A 20,443-nucleotide genomic window follows, 5' to 3' on the forward strand; every position below is an offset into this window, starting at 1 on the left:
GTTGAAATCTGGCACCGATGAGGCAGATGAAAGTCCCAGAGCAATTTTCTCTCTGCCAGGTACAGGGTCTGACACTAGCAAATACAAAGCATCCACTAATATCAGTTGCATGAATTGAATAAACATGCAATACTCTGCTTACTGGCTGCTGCAGCCATATAGGAGAACTAGGGCAGATTTTTCATCTCAAGTTTATTAACAGTAAAAGTAGAAAGAAATAGTTAAATATTATAATAGCTAAAAACTGCAATTCAGATAGACCAATGGGCAGCAAAAAAGAAGGGGAAAAGGAAAAGGAAACAGGTAATTACATAGCAAGAACACATTTCCTGATGAACATATCTCTTAAATTCTGATCTCTTCCCCTCTTAGAAACGTTTGGAATAAGTCTTAAGATTCATTCTGTTCATAACTGAAGAGAAGGGGACCATCAATAGTACACCTTTGTGACAATAATTATAAATAAACAAGTGAATAAATATGATATGCTCTCAGGAGCTGTGAGGCACATTTCATCAATGTGACTCTTACGAAAAAACACTTATCAACTTAAAATTATGCTGAGATTTATTTACAGTCCATACAATGGAATACCTCATATGAGGCTTGTATAGACTACTGGTTCCTTGATTAAACTAAAAGGAACTTCCTATATGAAAAAGATTATATCTCAATTCATTTGTAGTTGCTAAATGATCTTCTTTATATGTAGAATGGCTTATACTCTATATCCATAAAATAGGAATATAAATAATTCCGACTCACACATAAGATTGTCATGGTGATTAAATGAGCTACTGAGAGTTAAACTTGGGCCAAACATACAGTAAGTCTTTATCTAAAACTGACTATTGACTACTGTTATTATTTACAGACATCAGTTACAATTTATAGAACTGAAAAATAATGACATGTTTAATTATAATGATTTTAAAGTAAAATTCAAACTTATGGTGTCCTGACTTACCTATTCTCTCAATGTAAGCATAATTTCAAAGGTTATAAATGTTTAATATATATTTCTACAGTACTACAGGGTCTAATTAGTTTTAGTCGGTATTAAGCAAAAGAGAAATTTTCTTAAATAACTATTTTAGTGCAATCCTCATATTTTAAAATTGCAGAGATATCTGGGTTTTATTCAAATGCAAATAAATTGCTTTTAAAGATTTTTATGTGACAGTAGTTGGAGTGCCAGATGAAGCACTCTGATGTTGTGTTTCTAAGAAGCATAAAAATAACACAGAAATCACACAAATAATGTGAAAATTCAAAGTCACAAAATCTCTCCCACTTTAAAACACGACCATCCTCCCTAAATCCCGTATGTCCCATCTTCTCTTCTCTCCTTCCTTTCACGGCAAAAGTTCTTTAAAGAGTGCTCTACATGTCTGATCTGACTCTCCTTACTTACTCTCCGTTCACTTCCTATTGCTGCTGTAACTAATTACTACAGATTTGGTGGCTTAAAACAAGACAAGTTTATTATTTTATGTTGTAGATTAGAAGTCTGGTGTGGGTGTCACTGGGCCAAAATCAAGGTGTCAGCAGAGCTGCACTTATTCTGGAAGTTTTAGGGGAAAGTCTGTTTCCTGCCTTTTCCAGCTTCAAGAGGCTGCCCACATTCCTTGGCTCATGGCCTCTTCCTGCATCTTCTAAGCCAGCAGTGGCAGCTGAGTCACTTCCCACACTGCATCACTCTAACCTCTTCTGTAGGCATATCTCCATCTGACTCTCCTCTTCTGCCTTCCTCTTCCACTTTTATGGGCCCCCCCAGGGAATCCAGGATGATCTCCCTATTTTAAGGCCAGCTGACTAACAACTTTAATTCTATCTGCAACTTTAATTCCCTTCATTTGTTTGTCATGTAACCCAACATGCTCACAAGTCCTGAGGATGAGAATGTCAGCATCCTTGGGTGGCTGTTAGTCTGCCTACCACAGCCTCTATTCACTCCTAAACACAGGGCTGTTCCACTTCCACCCCCATAACACCAGTATAGTCTAAGGTTTTAAAACAACCTCATGTTACTAAAGTAAATGGATACTTTGCAGTCCTCATGTTTCTTGACTTTTCAGCTGTACTTTGCAAACCAAGAGAAAGAATATTTCAGGAAGAGCACAGCACAAGAATCATCCCTGTGGGTCCAGCCCAAAGTGAGTCTCCCCCAATGGTTGTGTTAAAGCCACTTAATTTGAGGTAGTTTATTATGCAGAAAAGGCTAATGGATACACTAGTAACTTGTAGATCATGCTTGTAACCAAGTGACTTGCTCAAGATCACACAGTTATTAATTGATGAAGCTGGAATTTAAATCCAAGTTCATTTGACTCTCAAATCTAAAGGCCCCGCATGGCCGCCTTTACTACACTACATTCATATTTACCTTCCTGTCTTTAGGCTATCACAGATGCTGGGTGAAGCCTTGTGTCTGTAATTTTCATCCGTATCCCCTCCTGTTGCTCCTCTAACTTCTATTTTTCCTCTTAAGTTACACTTTAAATGTCACTTCTCTGGACGGTCTTCCCTAATAACCCAGAATGGACTTAGGTCTTTTCACTAGTAACCTCTGCATTTCCTTCCAACTACTTACTTCAAGGGTTATTACTTAATTGTGTACTAATTTGTTTAATGTCTGTTCCCCTTTTAGATTATAAGGCCCGGAGGACAAGAATCTTGTCTAGGTTGTTTGCTACTCTTATCCAAGCACCCGGCACACAGTAAACAGGCAAGAATTTGTAGCATGAATGAAGAGTTCTACAACTGACAATATCTTGATGCAGTTCACTTGTTGTATCAAAGGGTCAATATCCCAAGAGTCCTCCAAGAAACTTACAAAATGAACTTGAAGAATCTGAAGCCATATATTATCTCTTAGATGAGCCATCATTTATTCCTCTCCTTTCAAGTTCTGCAAGACTCCTGTGCTTCTAAGTAGCTCATTATTAGGCCCATGGACTGTGGGAAAAACGCTTCACCAAAAGTTTGGCTGAAGTTTATGTCTAGAGAAGTAACAAGTTAGAATGCTCAAGACTTCTACCAATGTGCAATAATTCTAGTACTTTGACACATTAATATGTCCTTTAGAAAATAATTTAAAATTGCACTGTTAAAATGCCAGATTCTTTATTGTTCCCTTTTGAAAAAAGTTCTTTTTCTCTATCTTACTAGAATGACATTAATTTAGGTCAAACTTTTTTCATATTAGGGATGTAATTTATGTCTCATTTCAATGACACTTAATTGACACAGATACTTAACAACAGCAAGTAGATTTTGTTTTGTTGTTGTAAGGTTGCCCCACCCTCAATAACATTTCTTCTTGGATATAGGATAGCGTGTGTGTGTGTGTGTGTGTGTGTGTGTGTGTGTGTGTGTGTCTGTCTCTCTGTGCGTATAGGAAGATGGGGGAAACTGGAGGAGAGAGAAGTAGCCTTGAACTAGTAAATTTTTTTTTTTAAACAGTGAATTAACTTTAAGAACTTGAACTGAAGATCACCACAAAATTTCCAGGATTCTAGAAACTCCCTCAGACAAAACTTTTAATATAGTTCTGACAATATCTCATGGGGCTATCATTAAAGATACTGTATTATGAAAGCTGCTAAGAGAGTAGATCTTAAAAGTTCTCATCACAATAAAAAAAATGTAACTGTGAGGTGAAGGATGTTAACTTATTGCAGTGATCATTTCACAATATATACATATATCAAATCATTATGTTGGGTACCTTAAACTAACATAATGTTACATGTCAATTATATCTCAAGAAGACTAGAAAAAATGTACCTCCTGGGATTAACATTAGGGCAAACAGCATCTGCTTTCAATCAAAATTATTACTTTTAAAGTACATATTATTTAATTTACATTTCAAAACAAAAAAAAATTAGGTGTTCAAAGTCACCTGTAAGTATCTGCAACAATTTTTTCTATTCACACTATTAACATCACTGTTAAGAAGCCACGCTATTAGAGCATTAAGAACACGGAAAGAATTCACTTTGTCAAGAAGAAACATACATTGTTAGTTGGTAAAGGACAGTTTCAGCTGCTCAAGACCTCTACACATTTGACTTGACTTAATGTTCAACCCAGAAACCTCTCTACTGTTTGTAGTTTACGTGCTTCTATTAACAGATGGAGAAACTGAAATCCACTGGAGATACTGAGTTCCATAAGCCTTAGAGTATTACTGAGAACTACAGAAACTTCCTGATAGCTCTGTTTTCCACTGAGGATGCAAAAGGATAACCATGTAAGGATCTGGCCAGCTTTTTAGGCTATGTCTTGTTCATGCACTCTCACAGAAATCTGCTGGTAGGAGAGGAAGTAGCCGAGTTAACTGACAGAAAGAAGGGCTAAAACCTATATCTCCTACTTTCAAAGAAAGAGTCTCTGTTCCGCTTTCACTCTCCAAACACCTACTTCTATGTAGTAATGTTCTGACTGACCTCTCGTCCTCTAGCCTTTTGATCTCAAATTCTCTTTAGAATTTCTCTGCTTCATATTTCTTCTTACAGTGGCAGCTTCCAAAGAGCTAACTGCCATTATCCCATATTTCCCCCATCTTTCAGTACCCACCCATCCCCAACCATGCCCTGTTCCTTAGTCTTTTTTTTTTTTTTCCTACAAAATTTTCCGTTCCTTCGGAGACACTTCATGTACATCAATCCCACACATTCTGGTCCTCACTTCCACCTACTCTTCCTCCTCCAGACCACCTAAATCGTGCTTGATTGCTCCCTGTCTGGTGTCTCAAGTGCAGTCTTAATGTGATGGACCATACATACCTGAACGTAATTTCTTTTTAATGTCACGCCAGAGTCATCTCACTTTTTCTGGTTTTAGCTCAACATTCGAATGGCACCTCTTGCGAATGCATTCCAGGGCATCAAAATCATTACAAAGTTCTGACAAAGACATATCTATTTACCAGTGCTGTGAATTAGTCATATTTACTTCAAAGTGAGGAAGCTCCTTCAGTCACTGTTTTGCTCTACACTGTAGAATGCAATGGATCATGAACGACTCTAATTGTTACCATCTCAGCAAGTATCCTCACCTCTGCAATTTTTGAGATGAAACTAATACTCGAAAGTGAAACTTCAATGTCTTAAATACCTTTTAGCTCATGTTGAAAGGATGACTCATGACGACAGAACTATCTACAAGGCAGGGGTGGCATTCATTATTGAGAATGCTCCCTGGCATCACCTTTATAAATACCTTTGTGATTTGCTTCTTTAGTGTCTTGTGAATTCTGATTAATCTAACAGTTTACACAAAGATCAGCTGGTGTTTTGACAAAATTACTACTAACAGACATCAGAGAACACCAAAAGAAAAATTGTTTTTTATAGATTATTTCCTACGTAGCATTCCATCCCACTGACAGTTGAAATGAATACGAGTTTTAAGAGCGAGAGAGAGAATAGACGAAAATATTTTTATATTTCTTGTTGTAAGCATGCAGAGAGAGGTACAGAAAAAGTGATAAAAAGAGGTATGGTCTCCATGTTATAAGATTTGGAAAGGCTAAAACAATATAAAGGAGAAAACCCACCAAATCTATATGATGCCATTAGATATAAATTAAAACAAAGCCTAAAAAGATATTAATAATGTAGAATTAAAAGAAAAAAACATAGATGTGACTTTTAACAGATGAATTTACTTCAGGGGTCAACAAATTATAGTCCAGAGACAAAATCTAGTCCACTGCCGCTGACCCCTGATTTAGAGGATAGCAGAAACAACATAAATGGGTGGAAGGCAATTACACCTAAACAAAGAATACTGTGGGAAACAATCATCCGTACTCAGTGCTGAAAGAAATGCTATGTTCCGTATCTGGCAAATGTCAAAGGTAGGCATCTGTCAAAGTAATACCAACACGACAATGATCTTATCATGTGGAGAAGCCTGTGCTAAGGAAGCAGTTTATACCAAAGGAGCAGCCTGAAGAAATCCCCAGTGAGCCACGAATCCTGGTAGCAGCGTGATGGCAGCCTAGACCTGAATCTCCAAGTCTGCTCCCGAAGCATCTTAAAGAACAGCAAGAATGACTGTAAACCTCCACAACCTACTCCTTGCAAAACTTAGAGCCTAAGAAAACTCATACCCAGCAAACAGCACGCGGTGAGCAGGCTGAGAAAGAACAGGGCAGGACACAAGCACTCACGGGAAGGTAGGAAAATGCAGTAAGACAGCAAGAGATAAATGAACGTACAGAAATTAACAGCTCTCCTCTAGAAGATATGGTTGGAAAGAAGACCCTACTAACATCAACAGATGACTGAATATCTAAGATTAACTTAAGAAATGTGGGTAGGAAGAAAATGATAAAAAAACTCCTGATCTCAGGAGATCTCAGGTCTCAGAGGAAGAGTTCAACATATGAGAAGACATACCATGTTCTTGAACAGGAAAAACCCAAATCATAAAAATGTCAATTCTCCCTACATTTTTTAAAAAATATAAAACAATTGCACTAAAAACATCCTAACAAGTTTCTCCCCCCAAAACCAGGCAATTTGATTCTAAAGTTCATGTTGAAAATAAACCAACATGATGGGCCCCCAAAAGCTCTGAAAAATAAGAGAAATGAAAGATAAAAGGGGTCTAGCCTGGCCAGGTATTAAAACATATTGTAAAACTTTGATAAACTAAAACAGTATGGTAATGGCATATGGTTCAACCAACCAAACAGGTCTGTCAGTCAGTCAGTAAGCAGACCTGAACATATATGAGAATTTAAAACATGAAAAAAGCAGAACCTCAAGTCAGTGTAAACTTGGACTTTTTACTCCACGGTGTTGGGAGGAGTAAACATCCATGTAGATGTTCTCCACGCAAAAAATAAAACCATCCGAGTACTGAAAAACACATCGGTGAACTCCTTTATAACCACAGGAGTTGAGGAGATCTTTCTAACTATGACTTAAAATCCATAAGCCATGAAGATAGTTTTTAAATAAATTCTACTATACAAAAATTTAAAAATTTTACATGGTAAAAACATCATAAAGTCAGGACAAATGGAAAATAGAAATATTTACTATGTATATCACAAATGTTTAATCTCTCAAAGAGCTCCTAGAAAATTGAGAAGAAAAAATGGGCAAAGGGTACAAACAGACAATTCTCAGAAAAAGACAAATGACCCCCTTAAACATATGAAAAAGATGTTCAACCTCACTTAAAAAATGCAGATTAGGGCTTCCCTGGTGGCGCAATGGTTGAGAGTCCGCCTGCCGATGCAGGGGACACGGGTTCGTGCCCCGGTCCGGGAAGATCCCACATGCCGCGGAGCGGCTGGGCCCGTGAGCCATGGCCGCTGGGCCTGCGCATCCAGAGCCTGTGCTCCGCAACGGGAGAGGCCACAACAGTGAGAGGCCCGCGTACCACAAAAAAAAAAAAAATGCAGATTAACTCTACACTGAGACACCACCTCATCTATGAGACAGGCAAATATTCAGAAGCTTGAGAATATGCTCTGTGGAGAAACAGATACTCTAATACAATGCTGGTGGGAGTGTAAAATGGTACAACCCCTATGAAAAAGTATATGCAAAATTACAGATGGCAAAAATATACATCGAGCAATCTCCTTCCAGGAATCAAGCCTACAGTTTTTCCCTATGCAAGTGGGAAACGACATGTACAAGTTGTACCCTGAATCATCAAAATAAAAGACTGGAAACAACCCAAGGATCCAGTCCTAGGGAACTGGTTAAGTATGCTATGGAATAGAATGTAATACTATGCAGGGATAAAAAAGAATGGGGAAGATCTTTATGAACTGATACAGAGTAAATGCTAGGATACACTGTTAAGTGAAAAAAAGAAAGGTCAGAATAGTATCAATACCTAGAGCAGGCTACTTCTGGTTATGACTGAAGACAGCTGATTATCAGGGACCCTGAAATACAGCACCATTTGAGTTTGCTCTTTAACTTCTAACTTTGAATATTGACAATTAAAGGGACTGCGTCTTGCCTTTCCATTAGAAACTGCATCTCAGGGAAACCAAAACATTACAGTGGATGACAGAAAACCATACTCTTCAGAAGAATGACAACTAATAAATATAGAAGAAATGACAGATTTAGAAAAATCACCATTTTGCAACTCATGATGAAACAGTTGCTTTAAAAAAAAAGAATTATGAAGTGTTAAATGTTAAAACCATAAAGTGTCAAAACATCAGAGATTATTTTCACTTCTAAGGAAAAAAACATAACTCCATTATAAATGGATCAGACTGTCATCTCTGTAATTGCCTTAGCATTACTAACAACCAGTTAATAGGTTCCTCTTGATACGATACAATATGAAATATGCAACATCACCTATGGTGTGTTCTACCTAAAATATTTAATGTCAATCTGTAAAGACTTTAGCTCTAATTTCCCAAATACTGGAATTTAGCAGAGGAATAACCTAAAGATACTACAAGATATTTTTTCAGACCAATAAACCAAGGATATAAAAAAGGGAATGTTCCAGATTAAGAGACTTCAAGGACATAACAACCAAGTGAGTGTTCCTGGTTTGGACAAATCAGCTGTAAAGGATATTATGGGACAATGAGTGAAATGTCAACATGAACTTGTGTGGTAGATGGCCACAAATTCTTTGCAGTCGCCTCATTAAGAAGTGAAGTCGGGTTTCCCTGGTGGCGCAGTGGTTGAGAGTCCGCCTGCCAATGCAAGGGACACGGGTTTGTGCCCCGGTCTGGGAAGATCCCACATGCCGCGGAGCGGCTGGGCCCGTGAGCCATGGCCGCTGAGCCTGCACATCCGGAGCCTGTGCTCCGCAACGGGAGAGGCCACAGCAGTGAGAGGCCCGCGTACCGCAAAAAAAAAAAAAAAAAAAAAAAGGAAGTGAAGTCTATCGAGGGTGTGGAGAAAAGAGAACCCTTGGCACTGTTGGTGGGAATGTAAACTGGTGCAGCCCCTATGGAAAACAGTATGGAGCTTCCTCAAAAAATTAAAAATACAGCAACCATATAATCCAGAAATTCCACTCCTGGGTACTTATCTGAAGAAAACAAAAATACTAACTTGAAAAAATATATGCATCCCCATGTTCACTGCAGCATTATTTATAATAGGCAAAATATGGAAACAACCTAAGTATCCATTAATGAGTGAATGACTGAATAAAGAAAATGCTGTGTGCACGTGCTGTGTGCACGTGTGTATTTCTATATATATGTAAAATGGAATATCATTCAGCCATAAAGAAGAATGAAATCTTGCCATTTACGACACTATGGATGAACCTTGAGGGCATTATGCTAAGTGAGATAAGTCAGACAGAGAAAGACAAATACCATATGATCTCACTTTATGTGGAATCTAAAACAAAGAAGCAAACAAATCAAGCTCACAGCTAGAGAGCAGACTGGTGGCTGACAGAGGTGAGGGGTTGCGGGGGATGGGCAAAATGGGTGCAGGGAGCCAAAAGGCATAAACTTCTATCTCTAAAATAAATAAGTTATGGGGATGTAATGTACAGCATGGCGACTACAGTTAATACTACTGGATTGCATATGTGAGAGGCCCTAAGAGAGTAAACCTTCGAAGTTCTCATCACAACCAAAAAAGTTCTGTAACTGTGTGTGATGGATGTTAAGAGACTTACTGTGGGGATCATTCTGCAATATATACAGGTATCAATTCATTACGTTGTTTACCTGAAACTAATATAATGTTGTATGTCCATTATATTTCAATTAAGAAAATCTTAGGGGCTTCCCTGGTGGCGCAGTGGTTAAGAATTCGCCTGCCAATGCAGGGGACACAGGTTCGAGCCCTGGTCTGGGAAGATCCCACATGCTGCGGAGCAACTAAGCCCGTGCACCACAACTACTGAGCCTGCGCTCCAGAGCCCGCAAGGCACGACTACTGAGTCTGTGCGCCACAACTACTGAAGCCCGCACACCTAGAGCCCACGCGCCATAACTACTGAAGCCTGCAGGCCACAGCTACTGAGGCTGTGCACCACAACTACTGAAGCCCGCGTGCCTAGAGCCCATGCTCCACAACAAGAGAAGCCACCGCAATGAGAAGCCTGTGCACTGCAATGAAGAGGGGCCCCTGCTCACTGCAACTAGAGAAAGCCTGTGTGCAGCAACAAAGACCCAACGCAGCCAAAAATAAATAAATTCATTAAAAAAAAAAATCTTAAAAAAAAAACGTGAAAAGAAGTGAAGTCTATTTCCCTACTCACTAAATCTGGGTTGGTCTCGTGTTAGAAGTAAGGCTCATAGGGGCTTTTGGCAGGACCTGTTAGGCTGAGCCCTGGCTCGCGAGCTTGCAGGGGAACAGCACAGGTTAATGTGTCTCTATAGAGCTCATGAAGTCAGTTTAATTCATGCATGAACATGAGTTCAGTTTTCATACGGCTTTTTTAGAGACACAAGCCATTGTGCATAATTGAGCCAAATCCTTCAGTTCTTGTGTTTAGAAAGATAATCAGTGTGTGTTTTCTCCTCTTAATCTAGTGTGTGCAGTTACACATCTGTCTGTGGACAAACTCATAATGTTCATTGCTTAGCATCTCCTATGAACTGATTTCCAGGGAGGAAAACCAAAAGGGAAACCTCTGATTCCTCTCCTTTCAGCAGATGTGGGGGAGATGGTTGGAGGCTATGGGCTCAACTGTGAAGTTCAGCTGTGCGTGGCGAATTTTTAGCAGTCATGTTATTTTTTTATTTTTATTTTTTGTGGTATGCGGCCCTCTCACTGTTGCAGCCTCTCCCATTGTGGAGCACAGGCTCCAGACACGCAGGCTCAGCGGCCATGGCTCATGGGCCCAGCCGCTCCGTGGCATGTGGGATCTTCCCGGACCGAGGCACGAACCTGTGTCCCCTGCATCGGCAGGCAGACTCTCAACCACTGCGCCACCAGGGAAGCCCAGCAGTCATGTTCTGACTTGATGTGAGGAGGCTCCACATCCACCCCTCTGTGGGGACAAGTGACTTGTGAGATTAACCCTGGGAGGCAGGTGGGTCAGTGTGGAGAACGAGAGAGGCCCTGCCTGGCTGGGGAAGAGGAATCGGTGGTACCAGGAGAGCAGTGGCAGCCCTCCTCCCCTTCCACCTTGAGTAGGACGTTCCAGGAAGTTGCCCCCTTACCTGAGCTCCAGTTCAGGTGGACTTGCTTTAGGGCCCCTGACACAGCAGCTGGAGTCCTGCCTCTCCACTGCTAAGTGGAATCTGGAATCTCTCATCTACTTCTTAGTCAATCAGTTTCTACATGTGAGAAGCAAGCCTGTGGGCCAGTGTCCTCATACATGCTGTGGACTTAAAAAATAATTCAGTGGTTCCCCGGAAAACCAGTCCCAGGGTTCCTACAATTGGTAGTTTCTACCTGAATTTTAACTGGTATTGCGTACCTGGATTTTGATCGGTTAGCCTTAATTATACCTTGGCATAATCATTTCCGGTGACCAAATCATAAAGTTCTATCAGGGCACCTGTGTCAGTGGTGCTATGCTGGTCAAAATTTGAGACTTTGAAATAAAAAATTTGTCATATTCATGCCTCAAAAAAAAAAGAAAGAAAGAAGTGAAGCTATGTAAGTTCCAGAGCCTGGCCTCATAAGGCCTTGCGGCCTCTATGTTTGCCTTCCTGGCTGTCTTCATGAGCTGCCCTGAGACTGCCATGATGTGAAGAAGCTGATCTACTACTGCACTGGGAGGATGAGAGGCCACGTGAAGAAGAAAAGAGGTGCCCCAACCAACAGCAGCACCAACTTTCAGACACAAGAATGAAACCACATTAGCCCTCAAGCCCAGCCAGCTCTCCAGCTTACAGCCACATGAGCAAGCCAGCCAACCCATGAAACCATGAGAGATCTGCCCAGCCAACCCAGAGAATCATGAGAAAATAAATCATTCTTTAAGCAACGAAATTTTAGAGTGGTTCATTATGCAGCAGTAAATGTGTATCACTGAATATTAAATGAAATGAAAATTTATTAACCAGGAAAGGTGGACATCATTGACTGAAAGAAAACGAAAAAAAAAGCTGTTTACAGAGAAGCAAGAAGAACTACAATCCTGCAGCCTGTGGAACAAAAACCACATTCACAGAAAGACAGACAAGATGAAAAGGCTGAGGGCTATATACCACTTGATGGAACAAGATAAAACCCCAGAAAAATAACTAGATGAAGTGGAGATAGGCAACCTTCCAGAAAAAGAATTCAGAATAATGATAGCGAAGATGATCCAGGACCTCGGAAAAAGAACGGAGGCAAAGATCGAGAAGATGCAAGAAATGTTTAACAAAGATCTAGAAGAATTAAAGAACAAGCAAACAGAGATGAACAACACAATAACTGAAATGAAAAATACACTAGAAGGAATGAATAGCAGAATAACTGAGGCAGAAGAACGGATAAGTGACCTGCAAGACAGAATGGTGGAATTCACTGCTGCGGAACAGGATAAAGAAAAAAGAATGAAAAGAAATGAAGACAGCCTAAGAGACCTCTGGGACAACATTAAACACAACAACATTCACATTATAGGGGTCCCAGAAGGAGAAGAGAGAGAGAAAGGACCCAAGAAAATATTTGAAGAGATTATAGCCGAAAAATTCCCTAACATGGGAAAGGAAATAGCCACCCACATCCAGGAAGCACAGAGAGTCCCATACAGGATAAACCCAAGGAGAAACACGCCAAGACACACAGTAATCAAATTGGCAAAAATTAAAGACAAAGAAAAATTATTAAAAGCAGCAAAGGAAAAATGACAAATAACATACAAGGGAACTCCCATAAGGTTAATAGCTGATTTCTCAGCAGAAACTCTACAAGCCAGAAGGGAGTGGCATGATATATTTAAAGTGATGAAAGGGAAGAATCTACAACCAAGATTATTCTACCTGGCAAGGATCTCATTCAGATTCGATGGAGAAATCAAAACCTTTACAGACAAGCAAAAGCTAAGAGAACTCAGCACCACCAAACCAGCTCTACAAGTGCTAAAGGAACTTCTCTAAGTGGGAAACACAAGAGAAGAAAAGGACCTACAAAAACAAACCCAAAACAATTAAGAAAATGGTAATAGGAGCATGCATATAGATAATTACCTTAAACGTGAATGGATTAAATGCTCCAAGCAAAAGACACAGGCTTGCTGAATGGATAAAAAAACAAGACCCATATGTATGCTGTCTACAAGACACCCACTTCAGACCTAGGAACACATTCAGACTGAAAGTGAGGGGATGGAAAAAGATATTCCATGCAAATGGAAATCAAAAGAAAGCTGCAGTAGTAATACTCATATCAGATAAAATAGACTTTAAAATAAAGAACGTTACAAGAGACAAGAAGGACACTACATAATGATCAAGGGATCAGTCCAAGAAGAAGATATGACAATTATAAATATATATGCACCCAGCATAGGAGCACCTCAATACATAAGGCAACTGCCAACAGCTATAAAAGAGGAAAGCGATAGTAACACAATGATAGTGGGGGACCTTAACACCTCACTTACACCGATGGACAGATCATCCAGACAGAATATTAACAAGGAAACACAAGCTTTAAATGACACAACAGACCAGATAGATTTAATCAATATTTATAGGACATTCCATCCAAAAACAGCAGATTACACTTTCTTCTCAAGTGCGCACGGAACATTCTCCAGGATAGGTCACATCTTGGGTCACAAATCAAGCCTCAGTAAATTTAAGAAAATTGAAATCATATCAAGCATCTTTTCTGACCACAATGCTATGAGATTAGAAATCAGTTACAGGGAAAAAAACATAAAAAACACAAACACATGGAGGCTAAACAATACGTTACTAAATAACCAAGAGATCACTGAAGAAATCAAAGAAGAAACCAAAAAATACTTAGAGACAAATGAAAATGAAAACACGACGATCCAAAACCTATGGGATGCAGTAAAAGCAGTTCTAAGAGGGAAGTTTACAGCTATACAAGCCTACCTCAAGAAACAAGAAAAATCTCAAATAAATGCTCTAACCTTACACCTAAAGGAACTAGAGAAAGAAGAGCAAACAAAACCCAAAGTTAGCAGAAGGAGAGAAATCATAAAGATCAGAGCAGAAATAAATGAAATAGAAACAAAGAAAACAATAGCAAAGATCAATAAACCTAAAAGCTGGTTCTTTGAGAAGATAAACAAAACTGATAAACCATTAGCCAGACTCATCAAGAAAAAGAGGGAGAAGACTCAAATCAATAAAATTAGAAATGAAAAAGGAGAAGTTACAACAGACACTGCAGAAATACAAAGCATCCTAAAAGACTACTACAAGCAACTCTATGCCAATAAAATGGACAACCTGGAAGAAACGGACAAATTCTTAGAAAGGTATAACCTTCCAATACTGAACCAGGAAGAAATAGAAAATATGAACAGACCAATCACAAGTCATGAAATTGAAACTGTGATTAAAAATCTTCCAACAAACAAAAGTCCAGGACCAGATGGCTTCACAGGTGAATTCTATCAAACATTCAGAGAAGAGCTAACACCCATCCTTTTCAAACTCTTCCAAAAAATTGCAGAGGTAGGAACATTCCCATACTCATTCTATGAGGTCACCATGACCCTGATACCAAAACCAGACAAAGATACTACAAAAAAAGAAAATTACAGACCAATATCACTGATGAATATAGATGCAAAAATCCTCAACAAAATCCTAGCAAACAGAAGCCAACAACACATTAAAAGGATGATACACTATGATCAAGTGGGATTTATCCCAGGGATGCAAGGATTCTCCAATATACGCAAATCAATCAATGTGATACACCATATTAACAAACTGAAAAATAAAAACCATATGATCATCTGGTTTTAGATGCAGAAAAAGCTTTTGACAAAATTCAACACCCATTTATGATAAAAACTCGCCAGAAAGTGGGCATAGAGGGAAACTACCTCAACATAATAAAGGCCATATATGACAAACGCACAGCAAACATCATTCTCAATGGTGAAAAACTGAAAGCATTTCCTCTAAGATCGGGAACAAGACAAGGATGTTCACTCTTGCCACTATTATTCAACATAGTTTTGGAAGTCCTAGCCACGGCAATCACAGAAGAAAAAGAAATGAAAGGAATACAAATTGGAAAAGAAGAAGTAAAACTGTCACTGTTTGCAGATGACATGATACTATACATAGAGAATCCTAAAGATGCCACCAGAAAACTACTAGAGCTAATCAATGAATTTGGTAAAGTTGCAGGATACAAAATTAATGCACAGAAATCTCTTGCATTCCTATACACTAACGATGAAAGATCAGAAAGAGAAATTAAGGAAACACTCCCATTTACCACTGCAACAAAAAAGAATAAAATACCTAGGAATAAACCTACCTAGAGAGACAAAAGACCTGTAGGCAGAAAACTATAAGACACTGTTGAAAGAAATTAAAGACGATACAAACAGATGGAGAGATATACCATGTTCTTGGAATGGAAGAATCAATACTGTGAAAATGACTATACTACCCAAAGCAATCTACAGATTCAATGCAATCCCTATCAAATTATCAATGGCACTTTTTACAGAACTAGAACAAAAAATCTTAAAATTTGTATGGAGACACAAAAGACCCCGAATAGCCAAAGCCGTCTTGAGGGAAAACAACAAAGCTGGAAGAATCAGACTCCCTGACTTCAGACCACACTACAAAGCTACAGTAATCAAGACAACATGGTACTGGCACAAAAACAGAAATATAGATCAATGGAACAGGATAGAAAGCCCAGTGATAAACTCACACACCTATGGTCAACTAATCTATGACAAAGGAGGCAAGGATATACAATGGAGAAAAGACAGTCTCTTCAATAAGTGGTGCTGGGAAAACTGGACAGCTACATGTAAAAGAATGAAATTAGAACACTCCTCAATACCATACATAAAAATAAACTCAAAATGGATTAGAGACCTAAATGTAAGACCAGACACTATAAAACTCTTAGAGGAAAACATAGGAAGAACACTCTTTGACATAAATCACAGCAAGATCTTTTTCGATCCATCTCCTAGAGTAACGGAAATAAAAATAAACAAATGGGATCTAATGAAACTTAAAAGCTTTTGCAAAGCAAAGGAAACTACAAATAAGACGAAAAGACAACTCTCAGAATGGCAAAAATATTTGCAAATGAATCAACGGACAAAGGATTAATCTCTAAAATATATAAACAGCTCATGCAGCTCAATATTAAAAAAACAAACAACCCAATCAAAAAATGGGCAGAAGACCTAAATAGACATGTCTCCAAAGAGGACATACAGATGGCCAAGAAGCACATGAAAAGCTGCTCGACATCACTAATTATTAGAGAAATGCAAATCAAAACTACAATGAGGTATTATCTCACACCAGTTAGAATGGCCATCATCAGAAAATCTACAAACAGCAAATGCTGGAGAGGGTGTGGAGAAAAGGGAACACTCTTGCACGGTTGGTGGGAATGTAAATTGATAACAGCCACTGCAGAGAAAAGTATGAAGGTTCCTTAAAAAACTAAAAAATAGAATTACCATACTACCCAGCAATCCCACTACTGGGCATATACCCAGAGAAAACCATAATTCAGAAAGACACAGGCACCCCAATGTTCATTGCTGCGCTATTTACAATAGCCAGGTCACGGAAGCAACCTAAATGTGCATCGACAGACAAATGGATAAAGAAGATGTGGTACATATATACAATGGAATATTACTCAGCCATAAAAAGGAACGATATTGGGTCATTTGTAGAGACGTGGATGAATCTAGAGACCGTCATACAGAGTGAAGTAAGTCAGAAATAGAAAAACAAATATCGTATATTAACACATATATGTGGAACCTACAAAAATGGCACAGATGAACTGGCTTGCAGGGCAAAAATAGAGACACAGATGTAGAGAACAAACGTATGGACACCAAGGGGGGAAAGTGGCGGGGGGTGCGGGTGGTGGTGTGATGAATTGGGCGATTGGGATTGACATGTATACACTGATGTGTACAAAATTGATGACTAATAAGGACCTGCTGTATAAAAAAATAAATGAAATAAAATTCAAGAAAAAAAAGCTGGTTACAAATCCTATGTACAGGACAATTTCACTTTGATGAAACATACATGCATGCAGATACACAGACAAAAAGATCTAGAAGGATATACTAGGTAGTAACAGAGAAATATATGTATAATGAGGTAAACTCTGGGTAGTGGAAATATATGTTTTCTCTTCTTATTTTTGTTTTCCTATAGCTTCTATATGCATATATATGCTTTTGTAGTAATAAGGCAGTTGTTAAAAATATGTTTTTAAAAAGGTCTATTGTGTTTACTTATTCATCAGAGCAGAAGGTCAGCTGGATCCCTGAAAAGCTTGACTTGTAAATTCTTGCTATTAACCTCTAACAGTACCCCAAAACTAGATAAAGTAAGTTAATCAATAAGCCTTTAAAGACAGTTATGGGCTGAAACTGTCTCCCCCAAATTCATATATTGAAATCTTAACCCCCAACACCTCAGAATGTGACTGTATTTGGAATCAAGGCCTTTGAAGAGATAATTAAGTTATTAAAATGAGGCCATTAGGGTAGGCTCTAATCCAATCTGATTCCTGTCCTTACAAGAAGAGAAAATTTGAACACAAAAAGGGACACCAGGGGTGTGAATGTACAGAGGGAGGACCATGTGGAAAGGCAGCAAGTGGGGGGCCCTCTGCAAGCAGAGGAGACAGCCCTGGGACAGACCTTTTCCTTATGGTCCTCAGAGGAAACCAACCCTGCTGGCACTTGAGTTTAGACTTCCAGGTGCCAGAACTGAGAAAAAAGAAATTTCTGTTGTTTAAGCCACCCAGTCTGTGATATTTTGTTATGGCGGCCCTAGCAGACCGAGACAGTACTTGGAGAACTGACCTAGCGTGAGTTCTAAGCACTGCAAACAAATAATGGAACGATAAAAACAGTTTATAGTAATGTCCTGTTGAAGATTTCTCAAAAGTTTTGTCTTTAAAGTCAAATAGGGACTTCCCTGGCGGTCCAGTGGTGGTTAAGACTCCACGCTTCCACCGCAGGGAGCACAGGTTCAATCCCTGGTCGGGCAACTAAGATTCCACATGCCACGCGGTATGGCCCCCCCCCCAAAAAAAGTCAAATAACAACTACAGACATGCACAAAGAGAATGACAGTAAACATATGCACATGGAGAGGAGGCAGAGGGCATGCTTTCTAAATGCACTGCCATACAATGGAACGAGTTCACTGTCTACATTCTACTCATGAGCTGGCACAAGAGATGGGTTTTCTTACCTTGGTTTGTATTTATTTATTTGTGGGTCACTGACAAAGAGCAAAAGTAATGAAGAGCCAACAACAAAAAAAGCAACATTATCAAGGACTATTTGTTTTTTAATCAGATCCAACATATTTCACTCATCTACTTTTAAGTTAAAAATATCAGGCTGGCCAAAAGGTTCCTTCAGTTTTTAAGTAAAAATGAAAGACACATTTTTTATTTTCACCAAGAACTTTAATGAACAACATATTCACTGAACCTTTTGGCCAACCCAATATTATTTATAAACTATACTATTACAATAAACAATTTTTAGAAGATTGAGTCCAGTTATGGTCAGAAAACAGAAAAAAGAGAGAAGAGAGAGAAGCTGTGGTGTGGTGATGCAGAGGCCAGGAGTTTGGGTTCTTACTACTTCTGGCTACTACGATCTTATGTCCCCTACAACCTACTGGGTAAAAATACAGAAGGAATTATATTTAAAAATCAGTAAATAACAGCTGAGCAGATACACACGGGGGCAGAATGAAGGCCTGAAACAACAGGCAGATGATAACATTAGTGGAGACTCTGACAGGACGGGAGAGACTGTGGCCTGTGTATGAAAGATTTGGGATGGTTAGTTGACGGTAAGCACTGCAAGATAGGCCTGAAGTGTAACTTCATGACTCAAAAAGTGAATGCAATTTTAGGCATCACTAATAAAAGTATAATTTTCAAAATGAGAGCATTCGATAAAGTTGCCAAATACCACTAGTAATCAAAGAAAACAGGAGCACTGTTGGGCAGACTTTGAAATGAGTCAGATCTGAGTTCCAATCTTTATTCTCAAGCTTATACAAGATACGTGACTGCAGGAAATGCAGCTTCCAGAACCTTCAACATCTCTAATGAGAGGACTCTGGCAGTGTTGTAGGGGTGAGTGATACTGTGGGTAACACCTAGTGTGGTGCTGGCACACTGGAGGCACTCAAGAAATAGCTAATGCTTACAGAGCACTGTGTGAAATTCTACCTCATCTAATTCACAGAAGAGATCAATAACAGGGGATTATAATACATAAGTGCAAATTCTCAAAAGAACGGGACTAAAACTATAACAGAAGAAATAGTCTATGATGGAAGAGTACAATACTCTAAGTACTGCCATGTAGGAATAGAAAATGGTACAACTTTTCTGCAAAGAAATCTGGAAATATGCACAGAGGACATTTCCAAAGTCCATATACAATGGTCCAACTCTGGGAAAGGAAAGGATTCAGAAAGTGTCTGTGGGGAGAAACGGGAGTGAGCAAAGGGTTGACTGATTAGTGGGTATCTCCATGAAAAGCAGGTTTATCACCAGAAAAACAAAGCATCTCTAAGAATAGAAATCTTTTCTTTTTTCTTTTTCCTAATTACTGATTTCCATAAATATCCCTTGTTGGCCCAAACTTGTACGTTACTAAGAATTGTGGCCCACTTTCCCACTCAGCTCAGCACATCTGAATGGAAGACACCACCCAGGGAAGCAGCCACCCGAATGACTCAAGTGTTTTAAGATTAATAAAGGAGTGTGGAAGAGAAGTACACAAATTCCTTCAGGACGGGAGGTCCCAAATCCAGAGCAATTCATGATGTTCAAGGAAATGCCACCACTGAGAGAGGAATGAAAGTCAAAAGATTTCATTTCTTCTAAGTCTGAAGTATGCTTCCTTTTGAGTGCATTACGGCACAAGACCCAAGTTTTCGTAAAATGTCAAAAGTCTGATGACAACTGACACTTACCTAAAATGAGATGAAGTTTGGTTTCTGTCTGGAAAGCGTAGTGCAATGTCACCAAAAACGGCGACTGCCTGATGTGCTCTAGGACCTGTCGTTCTGTCCTTGTGTGCTCGGTTGTTTTGGCCTTTTGAACTATTGTTGCCTTTTTCAAAACTTTCATGGCATACAGCTTTCCAGCATCATGACCACTTATTTTACGAACTAGAAACACTTTTCCATAAGCTGAAAATGAAAAGAAAAGAGAAAAAGAGTTAAAAGGCTACACAGGCAGAGTGGTAATTTAGTGCAAGTTGAAAGTTACAATGCACAAAGGAACACTCTTTGAATGAAAACGTATCCTTCATG

At 39.1% G+C, this 20,443-nt stretch overlaps 1 protein-coding gene across 5 annotated transcripts in view; it reads right to left on the bottom strand.

Annotated features, from left to right (window-relative positions):
• RPS6KA5 (ribosomal protein S6 kinase A5) overlaps positions 1-20,443 on the bottom strand; it is a 181,770-nt gene that overhangs the window by 83,257 nt on the left and 78,070 nt on the right. For 3 of the 5 annotated variants that reach the window (XM_027120332.1, XM_027120331.1, XM_027120334.1), the window contains one exon: positions 20,102-20,320. The exons of 1 other annotated variant lie outside the window; for it this stretch is intronic. In XM_027120332.1, the coding sequence (XP_026976133.1) occupies positions 20,102-20,320 (219 nt within the window). Of the gene's footprint in view, positions 1-20,101; positions 20,321-20,443 lie in introns of those variants that run through there. One more of the 5 variants, XM_027120335.1, reaches the window with a different exon arrangement.

The sequence above is a fragment of the Aethalodelphis obliquidens genome, unplaced genomic scaffold, assembly GCF_003676395.1.
Source record: "Aethalodelphis obliquidens isolate GAN/ISIS:26980383/991018 unplaced genomic scaffold, ASM367639v1 scaffold21, whole genome shotgun sequence".
Taxonomy (NCBI): Eukaryota; Metazoa; Chordata; class Mammalia; order Artiodactyla; family Delphinidae; genus Aethalodelphis; species Aethalodelphis obliquidens.